Source organism: Callorhinus ursinus, unplaced genomic scaffold, assembly GCF_003265705.2.
Source record: "Callorhinus ursinus isolate GAN/ISIS: 27379988/994484 unplaced genomic scaffold, GSC_fseal_2.0 scaffold1, whole genome shotgun sequence".
NCBI classification, from domain to species: Eukaryota; Metazoa; Chordata; class Mammalia; order Carnivora; family Otariidae; genus Callorhinus; species Callorhinus ursinus.
In genome coordinates this window covers 61,594,766-61,622,205 of record NW_027397063.1, presented here as the reverse complement: position 1 = coordinate 61,622,205, position 27,440 = coordinate 61,594,766, and the positions used below count along the sequence as shown (strand labels likewise).

The 27,440-nt window shown below is 44.3% G+C and overlaps 1 protein-coding gene across 11 annotated transcripts in view; it reads right to left on the bottom strand.

The window, feature by feature from the left end:
• Positions 1-27,440, bottom strand: part of RUBCN (rubicon autophagy regulator) — a 65,621-nt gene that overhangs the window by 7,639 nt on the left and 30,542 nt on the right. Inside the window, exons 3-21 of one of the 11 annotated variants that reach the window (XM_073894870.1) lie at positions 25,273-25,359; positions 23,737-23,896; positions 23,012-23,118; positions 21,641-21,797; positions 20,462-20,995; positions 19,093-19,137; positions 16,935-17,030; positions 16,115-16,230; positions 15,195-15,405; positions 14,573-14,677; positions 11,958-12,032; positions 6,128-6,188; positions 5,257-5,389; positions 3,812-3,957; positions 3,156-3,220; positions 2,451-2,689; positions 1,806-1,867; positions 1,184-1,337; positions 25-118 (exon numbers count right to left, since the gene is read on the bottom strand). In XM_073894870.1, coding sequence (XP_073750971.1) covers positions 25-118; positions 1,184-1,337; positions 1,806-1,867; positions 2,451-2,689; positions 3,156-3,220; positions 3,812-3,957; positions 5,257-5,389; positions 6,128-6,188; positions 11,958-12,032; positions 14,573-14,677; positions 15,195-15,405; positions 16,115-16,230; positions 16,935-17,030; positions 19,093-19,137; positions 20,462-20,995; positions 21,641-21,797; positions 23,012-23,118; positions 23,737-23,896; positions 25,273-25,359 — 2,647 coding nt within the window. The remainder of the gene's footprint in view (positions 1-24; positions 119-1,183; positions 1,338-1,805; positions 1,868-2,450; positions 2,690-3,155; positions 3,221-3,811; positions 3,958-5,256; positions 5,390-6,127; positions 6,189-11,957; positions 12,033-14,572; positions 14,678-15,194; positions 15,406-16,114; positions 16,231-16,934; positions 17,031-19,092; positions 19,138-20,461; positions 20,996-21,640; positions 21,798-23,011; positions 23,119-23,736; positions 23,897-25,272; positions 25,360-27,440) is intronic. The other 10 variants (XM_073894871.1, XM_073894873.1, XM_073894876.1 and 7 more) reach the window with 10 other exon arrangements.

Sequence of the window (27,440 nt, the reverse complement as noted above, 5' to 3'; positions counted from 1 at the left end):
TCCATACCTGGCACCGGTCCTTACCTTCACAGGTCCGGCACTTATGGAGCTCAAAAGGAAAGATGATGTCATCCTCATTCTGACAGAACTCACAGATGAAGCCCTTGGCTTGGCAGAGCTGGGGAGGAAAGGGACAGGCAGCGAAATCAGGGGCAGCATACCAGGAACTGGCACCAGGGGATGAACACAAGTGAGGGAAGGAGCAAAATATAAATAAGACTTGAATGGGCTCTCAGGGGTTCTCACGCCTTCTGGGAAGAGAGCCAGCTGGATGTGGGAGCATGAGAGCCAAACTGAGGCCAGGACTGGGCGGTGTGAGACAGAGCTTTAAGGTGGGTACGAGAGAGTTTGAGAAACTCCAACCACAAGAGTGGTTTGCGATGCAGAGATGAAAAGGAAGGAATGGTGCCACGAAGGGCTTCCTAAAGTCAAAATTCCAGTGTGGGTGATGCTTCTATTTTGAAATAGGAACCACAGCCAATTAAGATAAAATGTGAAGACAAGGGTATTTCTCCAAAATAACACCCAGCCTTGAATCAGGTTAGAGCGAAGCCTTTCTGATCTCCACATATGCCCTGTTTTAAGCTCTAATTCTGGGACTGTCACAGGAACACAAACTGGGCATATTCTAAGATGCGAAATTCTAAAAATGGAACTTCTGAATTTCTGGCACATTGAGTTTATCAAGGACAATAATCACTTGCATCTATAGAACGAAACTTACAAAATGCTTTCACGTAAATTATTTCATCAATTCACAAAAATCCTGAGAGGAAAGGACAAGAAGTTATCTTCATTTTAGAGAAATGAAAATTGAGGCTTACTGCAGAGAGGGCAAAGTATTTCCTTTGGTCACAGCAATTGAAAACGGTAAAGCAGAGACCCTCCCCAGATTCTAACTTAGGGTTCTTCTCCCACATCAGGACAATTCTATAGTGAAGGCCTGCTCAGTCCTGCCCGTTACCCAGGGGCTATGCCAGCACCACATCCTCTTCAAATTCCAGGTTCTTCAGATCTGAATGATTTAGCCGTTCAGCAACCCAGGGAATAGCAGTCCCGCCCAGTTTGTGTCATAGTGCTGACAGACCATGTCAACTTCCTGGAACTGCAGAGCAAGAACCCGGGTCCACCCCACTCTCCATATCCCTGAGCCCAGTCCCATGCTAAAGGGAGATCATCTCACCATGCATCTCTCTACGTGGGTAGCCCCTGCCCTGGTGAGCTCAGCAAGCCGGGGCCCCAACTCCCCCTTCCTGGTTGCAGTCAAGTCATTCAGTGAGTACAGGTGGAGATCCTCAGTCAGGTGGCCTGGAACTGTGTCAAAGGAATCCAGAAGCCTAGAGGAAGTGAGGGGAAGTAAGCAGGTATAGGAAATGAACATTTTATGTGGCACATCAAAACAGAAGTATCTCTATCCAGAAGCAGGACAGGGAAGAGAAGTGTCCCAGGCAGAGGCAATGAGGGTGGGCAACACTCAGCCAGCCTAGGTGTTCCAGACCACCCCAGACCCTCCACACTATTAGGTGTCTGGAGAGAAGTGACTTTTATGCCCTTCTGCACAGTGATTCATGCCAGCTTGCAAAGAGTGGTAGGTCTGCCCTGGATAGAATAACCAGAGATTGCCCCTTCCAGAGAGAAGGATACAGACACAGTTACTGCTGTAGGCTTTTTATTTACCATTTCTGGAGTTTTCTGCAAATCTCTCTACTTCCCCTCTTCACATAATAAGGGACAACTGCTGGGGCATGCTCTCTTTCAGAGACATTAACCCAGCAAGAGGCCTCTGGCCTCTACACAAGACTTACTCTTTGGCCAGTCGGCATGTCTTGAACATGTTCTTCATGTGATACAGCTGGATCCGCAGCAGCTGAAGAGGAAGACGTTGTGATGGTTGAGTGGGGGGTAAAAGCAGGTATGAAGAGGAGAGAAAAAAAACATTAGAATGACCAATACCCTTATACTGTGGGGGTCCAGAAGCTTTGCAAGCAGCAGCCAGAACCAAACTGTTCTCTACATCCGTAACTCAACAACTTGCTTTAAAATGACCTCCCATCAAGAAGGGCCCCTCTGCTAGGCTGGGCTCCCGAATCACATACACAGCTGATAGCCACTGAGAAATCCAGCATTTGAACCTCTCCCCCCACCCACCCCCATACGCCCTTTTCCCTGCAGCATACGTTCAGTGCAGGGAGAACTCCTGGTTTTGTCACTGAGTGCCACCCATGGCTTCAGAGCTGCCGTTGTCATGTCTGAGGCTCTAACTAGACAGACAGGTGGGAAAGGGCGGGAGCCCGAGAAAGTACGCAGAGGAAGCACGAGTGAGGAGACCATAAGAGCTCTGACATGATGACAGAGAGGAGTGTGGTGATCCTGGCAACGCCTGTATGAACAGAGGGAGGGGATGAGGGATGAGGAAGGGAATCTGGGATGTGGCCTTTCAAGGCTCTTACCCGGACTTGATTGAGCAGCTTGACCTTCCTATAGAGGGCACTGTTGATGTCCTGCACATTGAAGAGAGGATCGTTCCAGATCTTAATAAGCAAGTCCTTGGAGAAATTGCTGACATAGTACTTGCTGAAGTCCCACTTGCGCAGAACCCGGCTGGGGATGACCATCTGGGCATTTTCATGGCAGCACTGACAGAAGTACTTGCCCAAGTACTCACAGTACCGCAGCCGCTTAATATAATCTGGAAAAACCAGAAAGTCATAGGTCAGATGTGGCTTTCCCATCTACAAGCCAGTGAGGCAGCTCTCTGGTTCCTTTTCAAAGAGCAGGAAGAGATGGCCACCCAGCTCCTTCCACCTCTATGTGAGCTCCCAAAGCTAGCAGAAACCCACGGAGTGGAGCCTGTGGTTTGTGTGTCCCTCCCTGAAGGCCACTGAGGAAGCAAACTTTGCCAGAGATGGTGAAATCCAACTTCCAAGAACCTGGCTTCTTCATTACACAATTCTGGTAACATGCCCCCAGAAATAACTTCCCTCTGATTGCCAGTGGTCTTGCCTAGCCCTACCCTCCAGGTCCAGGCCCCTTCTTTCCCTTTCCCAGTTCTGCTCTGTCGCCTCCTCTCACTCTCTCTCTGACCGGCCCCTCTCCTGAGTGTGTGAGATGGTACAGCCACTGGAGGCGGTATGGGGGTGGGAGAAGATGCTCACCAGGGTCAGTCCGAATGCCACACCCAGCACAGCGGTAATTCTGCTTGGCCACTGCGATCTTCCTCCTGAGGAGAGAGGAAGGAGAGGGCTTTGGCAGATACCAGCTACATGAGGCCTCTGCCATGTAAGGATACGGAGGCAAACACAGAGCTCCTGTTAAGTATGGGGACGGAGGGGGGAGCTCACCTATTGCGTTTTAGAGAGTTGGACGAAATGAACCCATTGGGAGAACCAATTCAAACTGAGGATTACTAGGTTAGAATTTAGATCTAGGCAGGGACAGCCCCCAGTAATGAACCATACTTCCTGTACAAATATAAGAGATGAGAAATAGGACAGAGGAAAGAACAAGAGTAAAGAAAAGCAACCATCCATCTTAAGAGAGGAAAAACCAGAAAGCTCACAAAGTACTGGGAGGAAGGCAACAACTGGGGAGGCCAGAGATAAAAGACCTCATTTCTGGTTAGCTCTGGGAAGCAATAGGAGGAGCAGGAGTAAGACTTGTGACAAGATGGATAATGCCCTCTCTCTGCTATTAAGTGAACAGAATTGTGTGGGAGGTACAGGTGGAGGCAGAGATAAGAATGTGGGGAGACAGCCCCGACAACCCAGAGGATGTATCCATTTCCCAAAGGACACAGACACTGGCTACTCACGTCGGGGCTGGATGAACATTAAAAATGATCTGGGGCCGGGGTGGGGCCCACTCCAGGTTGCCACGAACACGAATCCGCAGCTTGTAGATGTCAGCGTGCTGCCCGTCATCTGGTGAGATGGGCAGTGAGTCAGGGATGGGCAGGAGCTGCAGGAGAAAAGCACAGGGGGAGGGCGCCTGGGTGGCTCAGATGGTTAAGCGTCTGCCTTCGGCTCAGGTCATGATCCCAGGGTCCTGGGATCGAGTCCCGCATCAGGCTCCCTGCTCAGTGGGGAGCCTGCTTCTCCCTCTGCTTCTCTCTCTCTCTCTGTCTCTCATGAATAAATAAATAAAATCTTAAAAAAAAAAAAAGAAAAGCACAGGGGGATCTAACACAGACAGTCTGGGGGAACATACACTTGACCCTTTGGCCATCATAGAAACACAGTTAATGAAAGATGTTTCAAGAACACCTCAGGCAGGGCGCCTGGGTGGCTCAGTTGGTTAAGCGACTGCCTTCGGCTCAGGTCATGATCCTGGAGTCCCGGGATCGAGTCCCGCATTGGGCTCCCTGCTCAGCAGGGAGTCTGCTTCTCCCTCTGACCCTCTTCCCTCTCGTGCTCTCTATCTCTCATTCTCTCTCAAATAAATAAATAAAATCTTTAAAAAAAAAAAAAAGAACACCTCAGGTAAAGGCTTTGAGAACCTTGGCCCTCAAAACAAACCACTAAGGCACAAGGCTACTAGAAGTGAGGGCCTTGTATTCCAAGAAGCAAAAGGAACAGAAACAGCATTCCAGTGTGGTGGCAACCATCGCTGATGCTGTCCCTGAACCCACCCCAGGGCCCTTGCTAATGCTATACGCAACCGTAGAGCAAAGAAGAATATGAACAGTTCACTTTTTCACAGTGTCTCAAAGGTGTTCACAACATAGGACTTCCACCTCTGGATCTTGTAAGCAGTCATGTGGAATAAGGAGAATGATGGAGCCATTATCTCCTGTTTTGACCATTGCTAGGGAAAACCCAGGCAAGCATGTATTCATGCATTCATTCATTCATTTAACACATTTGTAATGAATGACTTCTATGAGTAAGGAAGGAAACATATACACTCATTCTAGATGGGGGACATGTAACAGGAGAACAGCATCAGAAAGGCTCATAGCCTCCTGAGGCTGGACAGTGGGTAGAGAAAAAATGCTGGAGAGGGACGCCTGGGTGGCTCAGTCAGTCAAGTGTCTGCCTGCAGCTCAGGTCATGATCCCAGGGTCCTGGCATCTCACATTGGGTCCCGAGGGTCCCAGGGTCCCGAGTCTCACATTGGGCTCCCTGCTCAGTAGGGAGTCTGCTTCTCCCTCTCCCTCTGCCTGCAAGCTCCCCCTGTTCGTACTCTCTCTCTCTCTCTCTCGGTCAAATAAATAAAATCTTAAAAAAGAAAAGAAAAAAAAAAGCTGACGAAATCTACCTTCTGAGGGGCTTCATGCTCTGGAACTAGCCATTCTAGCTCTGAGGCAGCTGGGAGCTGCATGCCTTCGAACTGCTTCAGGAGTCCCATGGCCACTGCCTCCGCAGATGTGGAGTGAAGGAAACAGTGAGAGCTGGAAAGGAGATTCAAGGAAGGCTGAGCATAGCAAAAAGACAGGAAGATGGGAGCCTTCCCTCCAGGATCTGATATTATACCCTGTGACTTCTGGGCTGAGAACACTCGCAACACCCCTGGTCGGCTTGGCTTCTTTCCTCATCATCTTCAGACACACGCAGGGAGGAAAATATATTGATCTTACGGTCTGAAGACTTGGGCTCAAATCCCACTTAATAGCATTACACGGCACTGCTAGTTAGAGATTCTGTATCACTTCCCTTCTCTGAGCTTCAGTTTCTTTAACTGCAAAATGGGAGTTATAATAGCTGTTTACAAAATAAATGGAGTAAAACTGCCTTGTGAACAATGAAGGACTATTTGCTGCTCCCAAACTAGCTATTATTTCCCCTAGTTGGATCTACACTGTGAAACCGGTTCAGTTAGATTTCATAATCAGAAATCATGATCACTGTTCTCTCTTTCGGACCTGATCTTCTGGGGGCCTCCGGTATCATCAGAGTCAGCAGAGAAGGAACAATCCATACTGTGAGCTTTGCCTCCACCAGAGCCCACCCCGTTTAAACCAACGATCCTGGGGTCTTGCCACCATCAGGCAGGCCCATCACTTTAACTTTAACCTTGTCTCTTTGTGAATGTGGATGTTTCATCTATGGCTTTTCCCGTCCAAATGCCAAGAACTGGGTTTGTTTCTCCACATACCAAAGGTTTTATTGAAAAAAAAAAAAGTACTTACAAGGACTGGGAGGAAGTGAAGGATTTGCTGTTTGAGGCTGTGCTCCTTCTGATATCAGCATCTAAATGGAAACCAGAGATAAGGGGAGCAGGAAAGGGGAAGGGAGGAGGTGAGGGATAATGATGGAAACCATTCCAAGCTTTTGCCAGCTCAGCACTCAGGGTAGCAACTACAAGCTACATTCTATGCAGGATAAGGAGCAGAGACCAGCTGAAGCTCTACACATAATTTATAGTTTGGCTCTGTTCAAGTCACAATGAGGCTGAATTAGTGACATTATACACAGCATGGAGACGGTCAAAATGGCTACAAATCCACGTGGGAATACAAACTCAGATTTGGTGCAAAACAGTGAATGAGAAAAGGAAGCATCCTACGGCACACAGGGACACACCCTCTATCAAGCAGAAACACAAAAAAATTACTCCAATCTCTCCCCGTTCTCGAAATCTCAAGCCCTCTTAAATGATAAACTCTCAGAGGTAAGAACTCTGTCTAGTTGGTTTTTTGTATTAAAATCAGACTTAACACAGCACTTGGATCACGGAGGTAACTCATTAAATGTTATGTGGAACTGGAGCTTTGCTCCTAACACCTGACTACTACTGCTATTGCTTCCGAATGTGAAAAGTCTTCTATATCCTTATAAAAGCTTCATGGAAAGACTTCCTGTCTGTCTGGTGGAATGGGAAAGAACAGAACTTTTCTATGACTTGGCAGCTCCCTGGAGATGCCTGGTAACCAACAAATGTTCGTGGCGATACTCAACATGATCTTTTCTATAGAACTCTCAAGCATAAATTACAGGAAACTATGGCATACTTTCCAAAGCCTATTTCTGCTAAAGGATTTTGAAAAGGATTTCTGATAATGATATGCCTGAACCTTCAGAGACCTCGTCTTCCCAAATATGTTTGATGGGGAAAATGTGAAATAGAGCACTCATGTTCAAGAAAGGCAGACAGAGTGTATTCAAGTCATGAAAACAAGACTGTTGTGGTAAGTCTCATCCCTCATTTCCTTTGATGCCCACTGAAAAGACATTCCTTTCCTAATTAAAGCTACACAATGATCAATCTACTGCATCTGAGCCCCTCAACAGAGCACTAAAGCTTACATGACATCACTTGGCAATTGGCCATAAGTAGCTCAATTGTTCTTCACGCTTCCTCTGTATATTTTTGTATGTGCCACTAGATCATAAAATCTCCTTGTGAGGAAATGAGAGCATGTCTAATTCTTCTGCTTGGCCCAAAATACTTAATACAGGGCTCTGTGTGTTCAAATAATATTCCTAACAAATCAATGTTTTCAAAGCTATATACGCAAGAGAACAGAATAGATACCTGTCAATGAATTTTCATATGTTCTCTAAGCACAGAAAAATTTAAGACAGCAACAAAATTTTTGCCTAGTAAATAGCAAATTCTATTTTATTTAACAAAGAAGTTCGCATATATCACATTTTCTGTCTGAATTTGTACCACCAAAATCCAGATCTTAATACATTGTTAGTTGCCTATTCCATTCTAAATAGTACTAGTGAAGAAAAAAAAATTCTAGGCAATAGTAGACCTTCACAGACCATTTGATTTGTAGCATTTATATGAATAACACTTATACTGCCTTGGATCTGTATATAAGTCTTGTCTTGCCCTTATAACCCTGCTTTGTACATAATAGGTTTTCAGAAAGTATTTCCTAAATAACTGATTAACTGGCTAAAAGCAAAAAGCAAATATCAGCCTGTTGGGAGTGATAGAAAAAAAATGAGAGAAAATCTTAGACAGATATCCTTGAATAAAGAGCTAACCAATGTTGCTACTGTAGGCCCAGGCTATTAAAGAAAATCCTGCACATCAGAGAGAAGTGGTGATAATTCATGGTTGCTAAGGAAACCACTGTCTTCAAAAAACTATTTAGTAGTTCTTCAACCTCGTGGAGAAGTCATTTTCTCTTTGAGAGAAAAAAAAAAATCATTCTCTGCTCTTTGGAATACATAGTCCAGTCATATTTACCATGTTTTCTCTTTTTTACCAGAGGTGCGATGACTTCCTAGCTAATCATGAATACTTCCAAGAGTGTGGAGGACCACACAGGTTTGGCTGTGACGATCTCACCCCAGGAGCTGAGAGGGAGAAGCAGCACCTGATATCGAAAGAGACATGCCACCTGACACTGGCCAAGTACCGTGAAGGCCCTGTGGGTACTGGGCCTCTTCTGCATTCTGCTGACTCTCTGGTCAGTTCAAGCATATAATTAAGTTAATGTGGTTGGAATACTAGTTGAGAATCTGGATAAAAGTAGACCAGGGTCTAAGACAAAAATTAATGAGTAGAGAGAGGAGAAGGCCATTCAGTTGGATGGAAGTTAACATCATTATGAAACTTTTAATTGATTCTTTGGCAAGTATTTTTTCCTAAGAGAACTGATTTCAAATGCTTCTGATGCTTTAGATGAGGCTATCACTACTGACTGAAAATAATTCAAAAATAAACCAAAAAAAAAAAATTAAAAAAATGACATGCTGTAAGAAATTTTTGCATGTCCAGGCACTGGTATTGGGATGATCAGGGAAGAACTGGTTAAAATCTCGGTACCATAGCAAAATCTGCAAATTTTTAAACAAAGTGAGGCACAGGAAGAGAGCCGACTTCAGAATTTACTGACCAGTTTGACATTGGTTTCCTTCCTGCTTTCCTTCTAGCAGATAAGGTAATACCCAACACATTTGGAGATCTAACTCCAGTGAATTTTCTGTAACTGCTGACTAGAGAGGAAACATTTTTAAATGGAGAATCACAATTACTCTGCTTTTTAAAAAAGAAAAAAAATATATAAAAGGGCAGTGTGAGGAGAATCCACTGATTACCTTGAAGTGGACATAATTTAAACACTTGTCAGAAAACCACAGTTTATGAACTTCTGTCTTTATATATTGTCCCAGTTATCAATTTACTGCCTTTCAGCTCCAAACCCGCCCTTCTTTTTGTCTGCTCTATGATGATGGAGCCGGACTCATAAACAGTGGCCCTCTGCCAGACAGCATCATGTTAAACTTTGTCAGTAGCGGGCACTGCAGGGACACTGGAGGAGGAAGGGGTTTCTCTTGCTGGGTCTGGTGTGCTCCTCTAGGCAGACTCCAGTATGTAGGGCATGTGACTTTCCCCTGAGGAAGCACACCATGAAGGTGGCCTTCCAGCAGAGTGCCACTAGCGGTACTTCTCACAAACAGCTTGCCCTGGCTCCTCCTGGGAAAGCTTCAGGCAAGTGCCACAGGACTGGCACCTCCCAGGAACCACCTCCACCAGTAGCTCTTGCGTTCTGAGCATCTCAGCCCCTCCCTAGCGGCAGCCCCCGCCAGCACCCCACAGAAGGGTTTCCTGACGCTGTTGGCATGGTACCGCTTGTGGGCAACATCCCCAGGCATTCTCTTAGGGCAGCTCTGCAGCCTTAGAGAATGTATCCAGCTCTATTGAGCCAGGAGGTCTGGATCTCAGCCTTGGGGATGTGGCCATCTCCTACATTTGTTCCTTCCTGGGTGCTCTACATCAGCCCCAGGGATGCTGACTGCTACCTATATCTACTATTCCTGTATTCTTTAGAGTTCTTTTTACTCCTTAAGAGCCAGTCTCCCATTACTTCAGTCCCCCATGACAGTTAATAATCCTTTATTTTAAATTTTCCCTATTCAAATTACTCTGTGGTTTCTGTTTCCTAATTGGACCACGACTAGATACATGTATGTGGAAGACTGAAATTCTAGAAGAATCACCAAAGGAAGATAAAGAACAATTGATAAATCTGTGATAAAAGGGAAAGGAGGGGTGGCGAACAACAAAACCATAAAGCTAAAGAAGCTGAAAAGACAATCTGTGATTGGGAGCTTATGAATGATCTCACACCAGTCTGGCAGGTACCATCAGAAGGAACTGATGAAATAAAAGAAGCCAGACACAAAAGATCACATACTGTATGATATATTTATACGAAATGTCCAGAAAAGGCAAATCTATAGAGGCCAAAAGCAGATTAGCAGTGGACTGGGACTCAGGGTGAGAACAGAAATTAACCGTAAATGGGCACAAGTAATCTTATTGGGATGATAAAGATGTTCTAAAACTAGATTATGGTGACGGTTGCACAACTTGGTAAATTTACTAAAAATTATTGAAAGGAGTAGGTGTTGATGAACACAAAGCTTTCTACGAATAAGCTTTCTGTGATCACAAGGTTTATATCTACTAGTTTATTGCTAGGAGGAAGTAATTTCTAAATCCTTTTCCTTCAGAAACACCTTTGTTCCATATGGTCTACTCAATAAATCAGAATCTAAGAAATGTGACTACATCAAGCAGAGTATTATACTATATAGAGTATTCATCATAGATGATGTCTATAATATGATGTTGAAGCACTTAAATTTTTCCAAGGGTGTTATAGATTTTAATGACCTTCCTCTGATAGTATTCTCAGAGGTTCTTCAAGAGCATAAATCACTTAAGATGATCAAAAAGACACACATCTGTAAACCTCTGGATATAATCGGAAGACCACTAATGAGAACTATAATGACACTCTTTAGAAAGAATTTTGTACCATTAATAAACCAGAAACAGATGAAAAGGAACAGAAAGCAATAAAGAAGTCTAGAGTAAAGAAAGATGAAATGTAAATTATACTTTCATAAATAAGAATCTATATGTAGAAAGAAGGTAAAACAAGCCACTACTTTTGAGAGGACTTGTTCTGATTGCTTTCCCTCTAACTCCCAAAACATGCTAGGATTGTGGGTCACAAGAAAAAGCAGTTTTTTAGTTGAAAAACGTTTCATATACATATATAAAATGTATAAATGTATAAAAAGGTATAAAAAAATTTAAAGCTCCCAAAATGGGGGAAGAAAAGATGCCAGCAAGACCAAATAAAAGTCTGCCTTACGGTTAAGGCAAACTGGATATGCTCTGACAGACAAATGGCTGGCAGTCAATAAATGTACCCGCAAAAGGATTGTGGTTGTAAACACATAAGAAACCAGTTAAAAGTGATAGGATAATTACATCTCAAGCAAGGGAAGACGACGTTAGAATAAATTACAACTGTTTGGAAACAGAGAAAAAGGAACCTAAATACTTTTATTTCTTCAAATCTTCAGCTAATCTTATATAAGTATTTCAAATTCTAGTGGCTGACACCATTAACAGTTAAAATGAACTGTTAATAAAAAGTCCTGAGTTTTGCTGGTGTGTGTTTTAAAGCCACTTTGAGTAGAAAATCGCTACTTTCAGTTAACGCCCCCCTACAGAAAGCCTACTGGTTTGAATCATAAAGCAATTACTAAGGCCAAACAGTTGCTGCAGTAAATCCTAATGGTACGCAAAATTCCAAGAAGAGCTAGCTTTCTGCAAACTGACTCTGTAAGTTCAAAACTTATCTAAAGACACACTATGCTTTCACACCATTCTATCTGACTTCTGCTGTCTGAACATGTAGCAGTAGCTTAGCTATTGGTTTGAACTAAAATCTCTTCACCTGACCACTGCTTTCTAAACTGTCTGCTACCTCCATCAGCCACAGTGACCACTCAGTCTATAAATATCACTGGAGGGAAGGGCCAACAAGGACAATCTCAGCGAGGAGGATTGTTTGGGGGTCATATGAGGAAGAAAATGAGTATCTGAAATGTTCTTTGCTGGCTCAAGTCTGGTTTTTCCCAACTAGTCTCTAAACCTTATAGACAGGTGTCACAAGATACAGAATGTACAAAAGCTGATGCAAACATTCACACACATGCATGTACAAGGGCACCCACACTTCCAACACAGGCTACCTGAAAACATCGAGGCCATTGACACTGAGAGTCCGTTCTTTGACATGTGAGTCAGGTTAGATCCTTCGCTACCATCTGTGATAATGATTATAAAAGGGGGCCCTTTAGTATTCAGATAGGAGGTAAATCGATGAGAATGACAGTTCTATACCATATGTTCCTGGAATCAGGACTTGACTTTGCTCCAAAAGATGAACCACTTTTAGGACGTTACATCCATAGGCAGGTACTCAATATGTCTTGGGACATAGTTACTGCTGCTTCTCCAACCCAGCCTGGCCTTAAAGACCTCAAAGGTAGTGGTTCTCAACGAGGGGAGATTTTGCACCCTTGTAGATATTTGGGTAAGAGGCTGAGGAAGAAGCTAAACGTTCTACAATGCACTGGACAGTGTTACAACAAAGAATTACCTGGCCTAGTGGTTGAGAAACCCTCCCAAGGTCTTTTCCTTTAACAATTTCCATCCTGAGCTGACTAGAGTTAGTAGACTAAACAACTCCTCTGGGGCCACAAATGCAACAACAGCTTCCCCTAGGAATGCATTTCATGCCACCGCCAGGCAGGCTATTTCAGATTTGGCTCCTTCCAGACTGAACAGCTTCCCCTGGCTCCTTGCTTTGCTGCAAGGAACACTTAGTAGTCAAGTGGACTGCTCCACACCCAATGAAGCAGTGTTTTGAATTTACCTTAATATTACCCTCATGAAATTCTGTTGATCCGAGAGATAGGGCGGAACCCTTTTATTTTCTTCTAATTTGAAGATCAAGTCAATCAGATTGTGGTATAATAAACAATAGTTGGTCTCTGCCTAGTTTTGGGCATAGAGCTCCTAAAACCTTTGCAATTTCCAGAGTGATAGGACTGTCTTTTGTTACTCATAAAGAGTCCCTATTATATCTGAGTCACCTAATGAGGTGACGCTTAGGGAGCATCCAGATAACTTCAGGGGGCTGGTTGCCAGAAGAAAAACCAACCACCAGATTAGAGGATTAGAAATTTTAGCCCCTCCCCCTATCACCCAAAAAGGGAGAGGGACTGCAGATTAAGTTCCATCACCAATGGCCAATGATTTAAGCACTCATGCCTACCTATGAAATGAAACCTTGATAAAACACTTATAATGGTGAGGTTTGGAGAGCTACCTGGTTGGTGAACATACTAACATACTGGCAGGATAGCCCACCCTGAGTGCATGGACACAGAGGTTCCTGGGCTCAGGGAACTTTGGGACCTTACCCTAAGTACCTCTTCATGTGACTGTTCTTTTGTATCCTTTACAGTAAACGGTAATCTTAAGTGTAGTGTTTTCCTGAGTTCTGTAAGTCATTCTAGCAAATTATGGAATCTGAGTTGGCGGGGGAGGTCATGGGAATCCCCTGAATTTGTAATTGGTTGGGGAGAAGAGCAGGTAACCTGGTGACCCCATTTGTGGTTGACATCTCCAATGGGAGCATCCTGTGGTATTGAGCCCTTAACTTGTGGGGTCTATGCTAACTCCAGGAGTTACTGTCAGAATTGAATTATCAAGATACTCAGTTGGTGTCAGAGAACTGGAGAAATGTTGTTGGAAAACCACATACAAACAAACCAAAAAAATGGGGTTTTAAGTGGCAATTATTGCCGTGAATAGAAATCAGATATATTAAAGAGAACAAAGAAGGAAGATGTCCTAGAGACCTGGAAAAATATGTGTAAAAATTGTATTTCTGAATGGGGAAGAAATCCAGCTAGCACCAGGTTTTGATTACTATTGGAGGTCTGTGCAGGTGAAAAGTGAATTACGTCAATTCTCTAGATTGATATAAACAGATCTATAAGAAAAGATCTATTCTTCATCATCTTACAATGGAGAATTACAGATACAATTCACCTCTGTAAGAAAATAACTTGTGGGAGAAAGCTTATGTCCCAGAACTGCTTTTTGGTTTGTTTGCTGCACTGATGGGGACTTGAAGAAATCTATGATTTGCAGGAATGGATTAATCCATTAATCATGGGTGAACCTGATTTAACACAACTGCCTTCCCAGATTAGAGCCCCTCCCCTTCTCTGTGTAAATGCTTACAACAACAACGACGACGGCCATGAGGGTCTGGGACTCTGCTAAGCAAGTGAACATGGAGAGAACAGAATAAAGCTCTACTTTGTAAACTTCATTTTTTTTTTCCTGTTTTGCTTTTCCCCCCAAATGACTCTTTTTGTCCTTTTCTCTTAGGATTATAACAAAGCTCCTTTTAAACACTTTGAAACAATCTTGAGTGTGTTATGGAGCACAAGAGAATAGGATTCTAACTTCAAGCAGGTATGGGCCAGTCCTAGGCTGTGAGCAGGAGGAACGCGAGTGAAATCTAAGAGAAAGGTGCAACTGAGACCCACCCATGTGACTTCAGCAGCCAGACCACTCTGAAGCACTTCCTTTCAGTGTTCTTTTCTGCTTAAACTTTACTAAAGGGGTTTTGTTTTTAGCAAGAGAGGCCGTCTCTTACAATTACTGACAACGTTCCAAAATGGACCATATTGAAGATTCTCTATACTTAGGGAAAGCTTCTCAGTCTATGACTTCAAACTGAAAGAAACAGGTAATGAAAGTGGACTGAAGTAGTGTCGCTCCTTACCTTGGATTTCAAATTCATCAACCTCGTCAGCAGAGCCAGAGTCAGAGAACTGTGTTGAATCATGTGAACTAAACTGGGAGCTGCTAGAAGTGACCCGAAAACCTGCTATGTTTAGAAGGAAAAAAAAAGAAAAAGAAAGGTAATAAGCAGGACAGAAAGAGGTCACCTACTCTTAGGGTCACAATGAAAGGGACCTGGTAGGACTTCAACAGCAAAGTAAACAGAACCTTGGCTCGGAGTGATGCTGGGGGAAATGGAAACTAGCTCTTCTTGCCGGTTGTTCCCCATTTTATTCACGAAATTTTGAAAGTTTCACATAAACAGAAGGTACTACTATCTGGGAAGTGACGCTGGGACCAGCAGTCTTAGTTCTCATGCCAGAAACCTATTTTTTGGAAGCTATTTCTGAGGGAAGAAATGGATGAACTCTAGGACTCTGGGTCTGGTAGGAAAAAAATTAGAACATAAAAAAATCTTTCTGACAGCGGAGGAGCCCTTGGCTTCATCTCAAAGTGAAACAATAAAGTCTTCTCCTGAAGCCCTGCAGAAGCGTTACTGAGGCACCCAGTCTTCTCCTGAAGCCCTGCAGAAGCGTTACTGAGGTGCTTGCAGCCCCACTCACTTCCGTGCTCAGCCTCCTGGTACCCGGGGAGCAGGTTCTTGGTGCGGATCTGCTGGCGACGCAGGCGGATCTTCTGCTTCAGTTCCTGGATCTCTCTATCGCTGTCTTCCTCTTCTTCTTCCTCCTCCTCTAGGCACTGGCTCATCATGTTGCACTTCATGAGCTCAATGGCAGCAATCAAGGACTCTGAGATGCTGAAGTGGGCATTCTCCTGGGGGAAGGAGCATACCAAAGAAGTTGACTCGCGAGGGGCTAGATGTGTTGAACCCCTCACTGATTGCTGGAAAGTAGAGCTTCTAAGACGTGCACTGCTTTCGTTCAAAACACTCAGGGAAACGAACACTTCTGCTCTAAGAAAAGCTGATGGCCAAAAAAACTGTTCTATATCCTCTTTGCTCTCAAACCTGCCATGCCTGGCCTTCCTATCCCACTTTCTACATAAAACTATGATAGAATTTAATATCAGGGTCTTACCTGATACCTATGGGGATATATAGATAACCCTGTAGACAAAGCATTAAGGTAAATGTAAGCTCTAAATGCTATAGGGACATTATTTATTACATATCTGAGCCTTAGAACAAAGTATAGAAGTTGATTCTGGAAATAGCTTTTACCTAAGTTTCCAGGGTCAAGGAAACAATAATGATGTGGCTAAAATGCAATACTTCTGTGCCCAAGGCAGCTTCTAACACAAAACCATTAATATTTTGGACTCAGTGAGGAGAAGATACTCCCTGAAAAGTTCTCTAGAGATTGAACTTGTTGAGCTTATCTTTACTCTGAACTTACTTTCACCCATGGGCTTTGCTCATGCTCCTGCTGTGTACCCAAAACCTCTTTAGAACAAATGGCCCCACAGACCCTCAGGCCAGATGTCCCAACTCATGAGCTCTTCAGTAGCCCCTTAGATTCCTCACCTTTTCCAGGTCTGCACAGCTTCCAAAGTCTTGCTCAGACAGGTAGCTGATGAGGGACTGTCCTTCTGATGGTCTTCGGAACATGCCCTCCCCCGAGCACAGGTACTGACCACCCTCTATGGGAAAACAGAATGTGGATGTGAAAAGCTCTGACTTGGAAAGCAAATCTGTAACAGACAATCTTCTTGAGAAGTCGGATGATTTTACCACTAGAGACACTCCCAAGTTCTCCTAGGTAACAGGTTGGAAAGAAGATGTCTACCTTCTAAAGGAATTTCTCTGAATCTCAGAATCCCTGAGCACTAAGCCTCTTGGTTAAAGAACAGGATAAATGAAGAGAGCCCAGAGACAATCCTTTCACCATCAAAATTTAAAGATGACATACTTGCCCTCCTACCCTACAAAAAAGGAAACAAAAAACCTGTGCTGAGAATCAGACAAGGGAACAAATAGCTTCCTCCTGTGGATGATTTCCATGTGTAGCTTATCTTCTGGTAATTCAGCCTCAGCACTCAAAGGCTTCTTTTCAAGGTCCCTCTCACCCACTCAGAGAGCCATTCCATCTGGAGCGACAGACAGTCATGGTGATAACACCCACAGTGTAAGAGAGGGTGGGACCCCTAAGTCAGAAAGGAGCAAAAGAAATGGCGGGACTGTGTGATTTCTAGCATGGGGGCTGTAAATGATGAAAGGAAGGGTGCGACCGTATGGTGTGTACCCTCCACGGAGCCGACGTGAGCCAGACAGCTCAGAGCTTAGCAGGCACAAGGGGAGAGCAGAGGAAGGACACAGCTGCAGCCCTGGCCTTCCTAGTACTCACCATACTCCATGTACAGAGAGCTGGGTGTGCTGACTTCACTGCTTGGGCCAGAGTAGGGCAAGGGGCCTCTCAACTTCGACTTATCATTGCAGGATTCTAGTGTCAGTGACCACCAGGGAGTAAAAACACACATACGAGATGAGCAACACATACATTCCCAACTTTGGAGTTTCCACATTTAACTGCTCCCATTCCCAATGCCCTCCCAAAGCAGGAGAGAGGTGGCACACCAACGGGGAACAGTCCAAGAATGCAGGAACACATGGAGGAAAGGAGATGGGGAGTCGGTATAGTCTGAGAGGAAAAGAGAAAACATGACCCCGAATGCAGCAACACAAACGTGAAAAAGAATCAAATCAAAATGGACTCATGAATTGAGTTCTTTTTTCTTCCAGCTTCTTACCAAATGTTCTAAGAATACTGGCCAATATTTCCATCCTCTTGACAAGAACCAATGTAGAAAACAGTCCTCACATGGTAAAACAAAGATAGGCACACTGAAACTTTTCTGATACCTTGACACTGGGCTTTTAAATAATCTCAGAATGGTTACACTGAACCTGAAATGTGTCATACCTACATATTTAACTTGCTTCTGAATTAGGTGAAAAACAAAATATAATCCAGCAATTTCCTTAAAAGAAGCATCAAGACAATGCTCGAGAAGCCAAGGACGATGGCCCTATATCCAAAGGGCTCGGCCACAGGGCTCACACCCAGCCTTCCTGGAGAAGGAAGGGAGAGGTTTCAAGAGAAGTCTGGCAAAGTAGGAAGTGGCTGGGTAGAAGTTTTCAAGGAACAGTGAGAGTTAGGAGTAGAGAAATAGCAGCAGGCAGGGCTCGCAAGAAATGAGAAACTGATATTCTCCAAAGGAAAACACAAAATTCCCAGTGCTACCGAAGGAAGAGCAGGCACAAAAGCAGGCGGGTGCCGGGGAAATGAGCAGGACGCTCTGGAGAGTGGATGACTGAGCGGCATCCAACCCATATCCCCCACACATGGTGCCAGCTTGTCAGCCGCTCCTCTCATTGAAAAAATGCTACTATGTGGTAAGAGATAACTTTGTGTTTTCCTTGGGTCTCCAAGATTTCTGCTGGTCCTGCCAGTGGGCTCTCCTCCTCAGTACTGAACTACAGACAAACCAGCAGTCACCACGATGCCTTGGTAAGAAACTATGACTTGGAGGGGATCTTTGAGGTCCCCAGTCAAATTTAGTGCACAACACAAACTCCAACACCAGCCCCCTCTTCCTTTACAACACGTAAAGGCCATCCACCCAGCCTTTGCTTCCTGAGTTAACTACCTCCTGATGCTGCCCATTCAAATGAACGGCTCTACTGCTTAGATTTCCTCACACTCACTTGAGTCTTCTTACAATTTCTCATCTCCTTAAGAATAGCAATGCTCTTCCAAACAGTGGTCCTGTCAACTCCCTCCTCTTTAACCTTCCCTTTTCCAAGCTAACATACTCAGTGGCTTGCCCAGGAGGCCATAGCATTCAGTCCTCCCTCCCCACTCAGTCATGCAGACACATTCTACTACTAATACTGCCATGAACCCAGAAGTGAACACAACATTTCATTTGAACACCACCATGAAAACCAAAGAAACAGACTTAAGTCACAGACTTAAGAAAAAGCCCGTGAATGACAGGAATGGGGGTGGGATGGGACTTAAGGGGAAGGAAGTTAGGTGAAAGAAAAGGGAAACGGGACTCTGGGAGAGGCAGAAAACATGCATTCACATCCGAGACCACAGAAAGGGGAAAAAAATACATTCTGGTGTTAATTCAAGGAAAATAATGTAATCCATAGTAAGTACTCAGTTATAAAAAAAAAAATTCTGCCACTGATTCATCATGATGCCTTAGAAAAATAGTGGGCTTCAGGTTCACCTTTAGGCAAAACAGGATTGATAAATCTTGACTCTGCCTCCCAGAAGCTCTTGGGAGACTAAATGAGGCATCTGGAAGTCATAGATAGAAAACACAGGATGCAAAATATCGGTGCCATTTTAGAGACAGGTCTAAGAATCGCAGCAGGATTAGCCAACCTAGCCAGACTTGATTTGACACCAGAATGGAAAAGGAGGTTCTGAACTAAGCAAGATGGTCACAGAGAAGGAGGAGGCGGCACACAGAAAGGACTGGCTCCCAAACCTGCAATGGGATCTTCAACTATAATGGTGATATTCCTGGGGCCTCCTGTACGTAGACAGACAGGTGCAGAGGAGAGTCCAAACAGAGGAAATGAGAACAGAGTGAGAAAAAGAGTGTCCTTTCATCTAGCAGAGGTGGGCACTTAACTCCCAGGAGGGAACCCCAGTGCTGAAGTACTCAGCTACTGAACCGAGGTAGCTGACTCATACGAGAAGCTACACACGACCCCCTCTCCCTCAGACCCTTTTGCTTAGGTTTTCTCTGGCTCCCCTTTCCAACGCAGGTTACCGTGGTTTCTGGAATCCATGTGGATTCAAGAATGGGGGCAGGGAAGTTTTCCATGCTCAAAGACCAGTGGCCTGGACTACAGCAGACAGCAGGCCTGCAGCAGATGTGAAGTGAGGAGCTAACCCATGTACTCTTCACATCTAAGAAAGCTTGTGGGAAGACAGGCTTTGATTTGGAGATTTTTTTTTCCTAGAGAGTTCCAATCAGGCAAACCACATCTTGAGTAGAAAACAGAAACAAGTTTGTCACTCAGAAGTTTCAGATGAGGGCGTCAGCTCTCACCTTTCTAGAAATTACAATGAGAAATCAATGGCAGCTCCAGTTGCTAAAGGAAATCATCTTCTTTTTTTTTTTTTAATTTTTTATATTTTATTTCTGGGGCTTTCCTACCCAGAACTGGCTTTGAGCGCAGAGACCCATGTTATACCTGTTGTTATGGAGGTTCTCCTACAAACGAAACCCAACCAAAGCCTGCCAGAACTAACAACCCATGACAGAAGATGGCAGGGAGATGGCAAAAGCAACGAGCCCCACCTCTCCCATGCCGAGGGTGCCCTCTGCTAGCAGCTGGGGTTTGTGTGAGGGAGGGCTCAGTGGCCAGGGCCTCCTTACTGGGCTGCCTGGCACCCTGAATTAGTGATGCAGCAGTCAGCCCCCGCTACTGGTTTCCTAGGTCACATCATCCCACACTCATATATCCTAGTTTTAATGAGGAAACCCCAATATCACTTTGCCTCTCTCATACTGGTATTATACCTGACCACACTTGTCAGGAATCACAGAAAGGGGAGGAATTTAATGGGGTTATTTTCAAAGTTCATGAGTATTTCCCCTCTGAGAGAAACACTAAAAACTCAAACTGACTAGTCACACTATCCTCTGATGCTAAGGAACTACTGAAAGAATCCAGGAAAACATTTACTATGTGGCAATGTATAAAGGAACAAACATAAATACTCTCAGAGAGATTTCCTGGGTATTCATATTACACTGTAAGCTTCCCTCTTTCTTCATAAGCAGGATACCCCGTCAGGTCATCAGACACGTAACTTTCTAAGTAGGGGCTGGAGACTGTCATTACCTGGGGCTCCTCTGGAGGCAATGTTGGTATCTGAATGGGAGCGAGTATGGCTCTTCTTTGTTCCACCGGTGGCAGTGAGGGTCTGCCCCTCCGAGAAGCTGGACCTGCGAAGGCTGCTGGACAGCTGGCCCTGCCCGCCTCCCTTCTGCTCGCCTCGGGGAGAAGCGGCAGAAGCCAGCTTCTGCGAGCCGCTGGAGGAGAATGAGGTGGAGGCGCTGCTCTCAGCTTTGCTGCTGTGGCTCTGACAGCTGGCGGGCCGGCCTCGGGGATCCCGGCTGCCGATGGCCAAGTACTCGGGCCCCTCGCTGGCATCACTGGGGGAATCATTCTGGCTGCTGACCCAGGATGCCTCTAGCGGACTGGTCAGAGTGCTAGAGCTCATCTCGTTTGGGGTTGAGGGGGTTTCCCTGGCTAATGCCGAGACTGGAAGCAGGGGAGCTTGGAAGACTTGATCCTGCGCTGGTGAGATGTGCTCTCTGCTCTCTTGAGGTTTTCGGGGAGGGCCAGAGAGTGAAAAGGAAGTAGATCTTCTTTCTAGGGTATAAAAAGAGGAGAAAAAGGTGAGCTGGAAATCTTTGGTACCTATGAAGGGCTTCTCTACAACTAATGACCAAACTCCTTATCATTACTGGGTGCCCGGGACACATGGTATCACCTCAGAAAACGTACGCCATGTGAAGTCAGCAAAAATTGCTTAGAAGCAGGTAAGCCGGGTAAGGTAAGGTAAGAGCGTGGGCTCTTGACACAGTGGCTTCATCACTTACTAGTATACATTTCTCATCTGTAAAATGAGCAATAATAACAACACCTACTGCATAGGACTGTTCTGAGGATCAAATGAAGTAATATGTATGAACTGATTATAACAGAGCCCTGCACATGGCAGGCCCTCAATAAGTGTTAACTATTATTATTCAAAGGTCTTCTTGGCAATATGGATTAGAAATCCAGGGCAATCTAAAAACATCTCTCTTTCCTCTATTACTTCCATGATTCTGCTGAATTATCTTAGGCTAGTTACTAGAAAATTTTTTAAGATGTCCATTATTAAGACATGAAATTTGACAAACTGCACCAACCCACGGCTCTATCTATACCCTCCTGTGTGCACCCACAAAGTCCCCTACTTTCCGGGCCTGGGCATACATGTCATGACTACCCCCCTTCCTGTCCCCATACCTGAGCTGTGGTTAGGTACGGACTGGTGGAGGCTAGAGAAGGACCCAAAGTAGGAATGCTGAGCATAGCTGGTTGAAGGGGTATATGTGGATCCAGGCAGAGCTGTCAGGCTCTGGCTCTTGGTTACCAGCAGTGGGCTCTCATGCTTTCTGGCAAACTACAAAACAAACATGTGTCAGAGCTGAGGACAGAGGACCTCAGAGGAGGAACATTTGGCATTACAGAAATGCTAGGAGAAGTGGACCTTTGGCAGCAGGCTTGGAACCGCAGCCAGGACCCATCGATACGGCATACAGCTCTACTGCTCTATTAGAGCATACAATTTTGAAACCCTGAAGTCCTGTCATACACCACAGCTTCTGAAACTGGAATCCTAGCTGGGACACTAGGAGCGCTTTATCATAGAGGTAGTACAACAACTTTCTTAAGACTGTGCACATGGTCAGAAATCAGATAAATCAGTATTCATATTCGGACCCTACCACTTACAAACTTGGAGCAAGTGACTTACCTACTCTGTCCCTCAGTTGGCTTCCTTTATAAAACACGACTGATGTCTACGTTACAGAGCTGTGAGAATTAAACGAGATGATGCATGTATTGTGCCTAGCACCAAGCCTGGCACATACGAAGTATTTAATAGGTGGTAACTAAGAATCAAAATTTAAAAACCAAGAGAGATAGGGGATCTCTCCTGAAAGGAGAGGGACTGTGACCCCATTCTAGCTGAGGAACTGATGTTAGTGATGGAGTGAGTGAATTGGAGGGTTAACAATAAGCAATATCGAGCAACTAAATTTTCTTTATACTTCAAGGACGAAAATGATCCTGTGTCACACTGGGTCATACTAGGTATGGCACTGTAAGTCCTACCCCTGATTCAAAATCATCCTCTTCCCCCCAGCTTGTCAAGCCTACCCTTAAGGAAGAGCTTACTCAGACTACGGATTTTAAAAAGGGATCTAAAAAACAGACACCTTCCGGGGCGCCTGGGTGGCTCAGTTGTTAAGCGATCCCGGGGTCCTGGGATCGAGCCCCACATCGGGCTCCCCGCTCTGCAGAAGCCTGCTTCTCCCTCTCCCACGCCCCCTGCTTGTGTTCCCTCTCTCGCTGTGTCTCTCTCTGTCAGATAAATAAAATCTTAAAAAAAAAAATAGACACCTCCCTCCTTAAATAGACCTTAAGCTTAGACTTTTTACTTCAGTAGCTACTTAATGGTACCTCCCCTTCTTCTCCAAGTAGTTTTTCTTTTTTAATGAAAGCCTTTCAGTTCACAACTGCCTAAACAAAGAAGCAGTCAGCTACCGAGGGTTATACCATGGTGAGGTCCAGGGGCACAGCACAGACACAGATCACTCCTTGCCCCCTTACCATGGACGCATCAATCTGAGCCAGGAGGCGGGGGTTGTTCTGTTCCACTGCTTCCAGGCACTGGAGCATGGCCGTGACGTGGGCGCTGCTTAGCAGGAAAGCAGTATCTGGGGAGAGAAATGCTACTGCTGCCATGGAGCCCAACAGGGAGATCTCTGGCTTCCCTGCACAGCCTGGGAGAGGCTCAGGGAAGGAAAGAGACAAAAAGTGAAAATGACTTGAGGAGAATCACGCCACTGCAGAGAGAAGAGGAATCAGGGACATGTACGTATAGGAGAGGCTAGGTAGTGCACAGTATAATAGAGAGGCTGTGACAAGAGGCTTCAAAGTCCCAGAGTCCCAGATTTGAATCCTGGCTGGAGGTGACTTGGCCTCCTTGAGCTCTGCTTCCCCGATTGGAAAACTGGGGTATTAATACCTGGCTCTCAGGGCTGTTGGGAAGAGTATATGTATAAACAGTCCATAACAGTGACTGGCACATAAGAAATTCTCAGTAAACGGTGGTTATTCTTATCGGTTTGTACCCATGGGAGTAGGGGAAGACCTTAGCATCAAGTTGGACCGTGTTTTACTCATAAAGAAGACTGGACACATGCTTCGGATTAGAATCTCTACGGCACCGAGTGGAAGTCTGGGGCCCCAGGGTGAGAGTCTATAAAGGGAGAGTGAAGTGGAAGAGATGAAGAATTATATGCAACAATCCTGGCTAAGTGACCTCCACGTACCTGTGTAGAATTTTCTGATATACTGCCTGTCCCCAAGCAGAGGCCGGAGCTGGGCGGAGAGACAGTGGCACTGCAAGCTATGCTGCAGCCACAACTTGGCAACAGCATGCTCGCTCACGCCATCAGTGCTGCTCTCGCCATTCTCGTGCAGGCTGATGAACTGTGAGGCAAGGAGGCATGGGTCAAAACACGCATCCTGGTAAAGACCACAGGACTGACGCCTAAGGACCCGAGAACTAAATGAAGACAGGAAGAGGAGGCGATCAGAGGGGTCTTTTCCTCCAGGTAGCATCTAGAGGTTACTGAGGAAGGAGAGGGGAGGGGGGATTAGTGGCCCCGCTGCTGGCCTAGACCACTGGAGAAGAACGAAGCAGCTAAGACCTGATACGCAGCTCTAGGAGAGGAAAACACTGCTACCTCTTTATGTTTATGTCTCTTTATGTTCCAGCTCCAAAGAGACATCTAGCCTGCGGTACTGAGAGGAAGGATAAACTTGACCTCTTGGCTTCTCTCACAGAGTCCTCCATTTCAGCTGGTCTCCAGAAAACAATGCAACAAAAACCCTGGGGGAAAGGATCTGGGAAGATGCCACCAAAGATTCTCCACCAAAGAGAAGCCATCTGAGCATCTCGTTTTGGCTCTAGTCATAGCATTCTCTATCTGGAACCTCCTTCTACTTGGCTGTTTCTAAAAGCAAGGTCTCATAGGCAGCTTCTAAGAAGAAAGAACTACAGCAATATAGTTTAGAAAAGGAAGTTAGTTGGAGGTGAAGGGGAGTGGTGGTAAGAAAAATTATGTGAGAAGGACAAAGAGAGTCTATGTAAGAAAACCACTGGGCTCTGGATTTTTCTCACAAAAAAAGGCCAGTCTGACACCTGAGGATTTGGTTTCCTGATCATTTAAAAACAAATTACTTTTCCTGACATCATCTCAGCAATGAACCTGGCAGTGGCTGGGATATACATGAAACAAAACTAGCCAGATACTGACAAATATCGAAGACAGGTGATAGATATTTCAGGGTTCATTACACTATTCTCTTTAATTTGGTATATATTTGAAATCTTCCATAATGAAGAGATAAATAAATAGATACATACATTGGGCAGTGACTGATCTGGAACCACCTGTGTAACTTTGGCCCAGTCACTAACCTCCATGAGCTGTTTCCCTGACTGGAAATCAGAGGTGCTATACTGAACTAATAAGCATTCATTCCTACTTCTCCAACCACTTCAGGGAACCTCTTGACATTTTCCTAGGATTTTGAACAGCTTCCTTCTGGTCCTAATACGCAGATCTTCTGAAAATAACAAAACTTTTTCACCCCTTCCCCAGAGGACAGAAAGTAGCCTGGAGCAATGGGCTTAACACGGTTTCTTTTTAAAAGCAAATAATCCTCTCCTCCAAATTAGTCCTACAGGAATAATTTCCTCAGTTAATAGGAAACTTGACACACACCATCCTTCTAGCCTAGGAGACTCTTCAGACAGAACGTCAAACAACAAAGCCTTGTGGTTACTTTTCCCTTCTTACCTTCTCCACATGAAGGGCTGAGTGGGGACTGAGCCAGCGGATGTCCTTCACAAACTGCCAGTAATCAGTCTGGCGGCAACACACCTGCTGTGGGAACACATAAGGTGAAGAAATCACCACCACCCTAGACCAAATCTAGTTCTGGTGTTGATATTCAAAGAGAGGAGGAAAAAAAGCCTAACCTTCCCTGCCTCGACAAAGATTCTCAGCAGCAATCAAAAGGATATATACACATGTTCACCCTTTTTAAGGATAATTGTTAAAAAAATGGTTTTAATTGTTCTTTTGAGCAGGTAATGCATGCATATGACATAGAAGGTTACACAATGAAAATAATCTGATTTCTCCCTCATCTCTCCACCATTCAGCCCCAGAAGGCAAACCTTAAAACTGGTGAAGAGTTTAAGTTACTTGTTAAAAATCAGAGATGTATGTCTTCAGTTTTTACTGCAAAATCAAATAAGGAAAGACCTGCTTTTCACCATGCTACCCAGGTCAGGAAAGGGCTGTATTTAGAGTCAAAGAAATGATCAATTCTAGATAAAATAGTCTCACGCTGGCAAAGGCCTGAACTGGAGAAGGTAAATGTTTATACTAGGACAATCTAATTCTTATTTTTTGAGAATCCTTTCTGAGATTACTGGGCACGGGTTAAAACTGAAATCTAAATAATTAAGAAGTACAGACGTAGCACAAGTATTAAGAGACAGACTAACCAACAGAACAAAATAAACAGCCTAGAAGGAGTCCTTATATTGGAACTTAATATGTGGCCCAAAAAGCATCTCAAATGTCAATGGGTTTCTCACCTAGACTGGTAAGGTAGAAGTGAGAATTAGAAGTGTCAGCTGTACAGGCTCTTTTGCCAACTGGAGTCATGAAGACCTTTAAGATCTTGGCAGCAGTGTGGCAGTGTTTCTGATCTCTGTTCTGTGGCTTAGTGGACACTGAGCAGCCAGGGATGGGCAGCAGTGGAATATCAACTCCAGCATGTCTCCTGGTTAGTTACACCTACGTGAATAGGATCTAAACTTGGTTTCCTTTCTTTAGGCAAAATTCTAGGCTAACTCAGAAATCAAATTAGGGACATCACTATAGATATCATGGACATTACAGAGGAATACTATAAACAACTCTATGCTCACTAGTGTGACAACCTAGGTGAAATAGACCAATTCCTTGAAAGATACAATCTGCCAAATATTACCAGAAAGAAAGAGATAATCTGAGTAGGCTTATACCTCCTAAGAAAAATGTAATCAACAATTAATAACTTTCCAAAACCAAAAGCACCAGGCCTAGATGGGTTCTCTGGTGAATTCTACTAAACATTTATTTATACCAATTCCCTATAATGCCTTTAAGAAAACAGAAGCAGAGGAAAATACTTCCCCAAATCATTCTATGAGGCCAGCATTATCCGAACACCAAGACCAGAAAAAAACATCACAAGAAAACTATGGACCAATATCTCTCATGAACATAGGCGCAAAAATCCTCAACAAAATATTAGCAAATCAGATCCAACATTGTATAGAAATAATTGTACACCATAACCAAGCAGGATTTACACCAATACAAGGCTGGTTCAACATTCCAAAATCAACACATCAAATCACATCAATGGAATGTGATGGAATAATTCATCACATCAACAGCCAAATAAGAAAAAAAAAAATCACATGATCATATCAATAGATGCAGAAAAAGCATCTGACAAAACTCAACACCCATTCATAATAAAAACTCTCAGTAAACTAGGAATAGAGGGGAACTTCTTCAAATTGATAAAGAACATCTACAAAAACCTACAGCTATCATCATACTTAATGGTAAGAAGCTCAAAGCTTTCCCACTAAGATCGGGAACAAAGCAAAGATGTCTCCTCTTCCCACAACTTTTTAACATCTTACTGGAAGCCCTAGCTAATGCAATAAGAAGGAAAAAAAAAAGAAAAGAAAAGAAAAGAAAAGGCATACAGATTGGGAAGGAAGGAATAAAACCGCTTTTGTTCACAGATGACATAATCATCTAAGTAGAAAATTCTAAAAAATCAACAAAAAAGTTCCTGGAACTAGTAAGTGATTATAGCAAGGTCATAGGATGCAAGGTTAACTTGAAAAACAAACCACTTTCCTATATATCAGCAATGAGCAAGTGGAATTTGA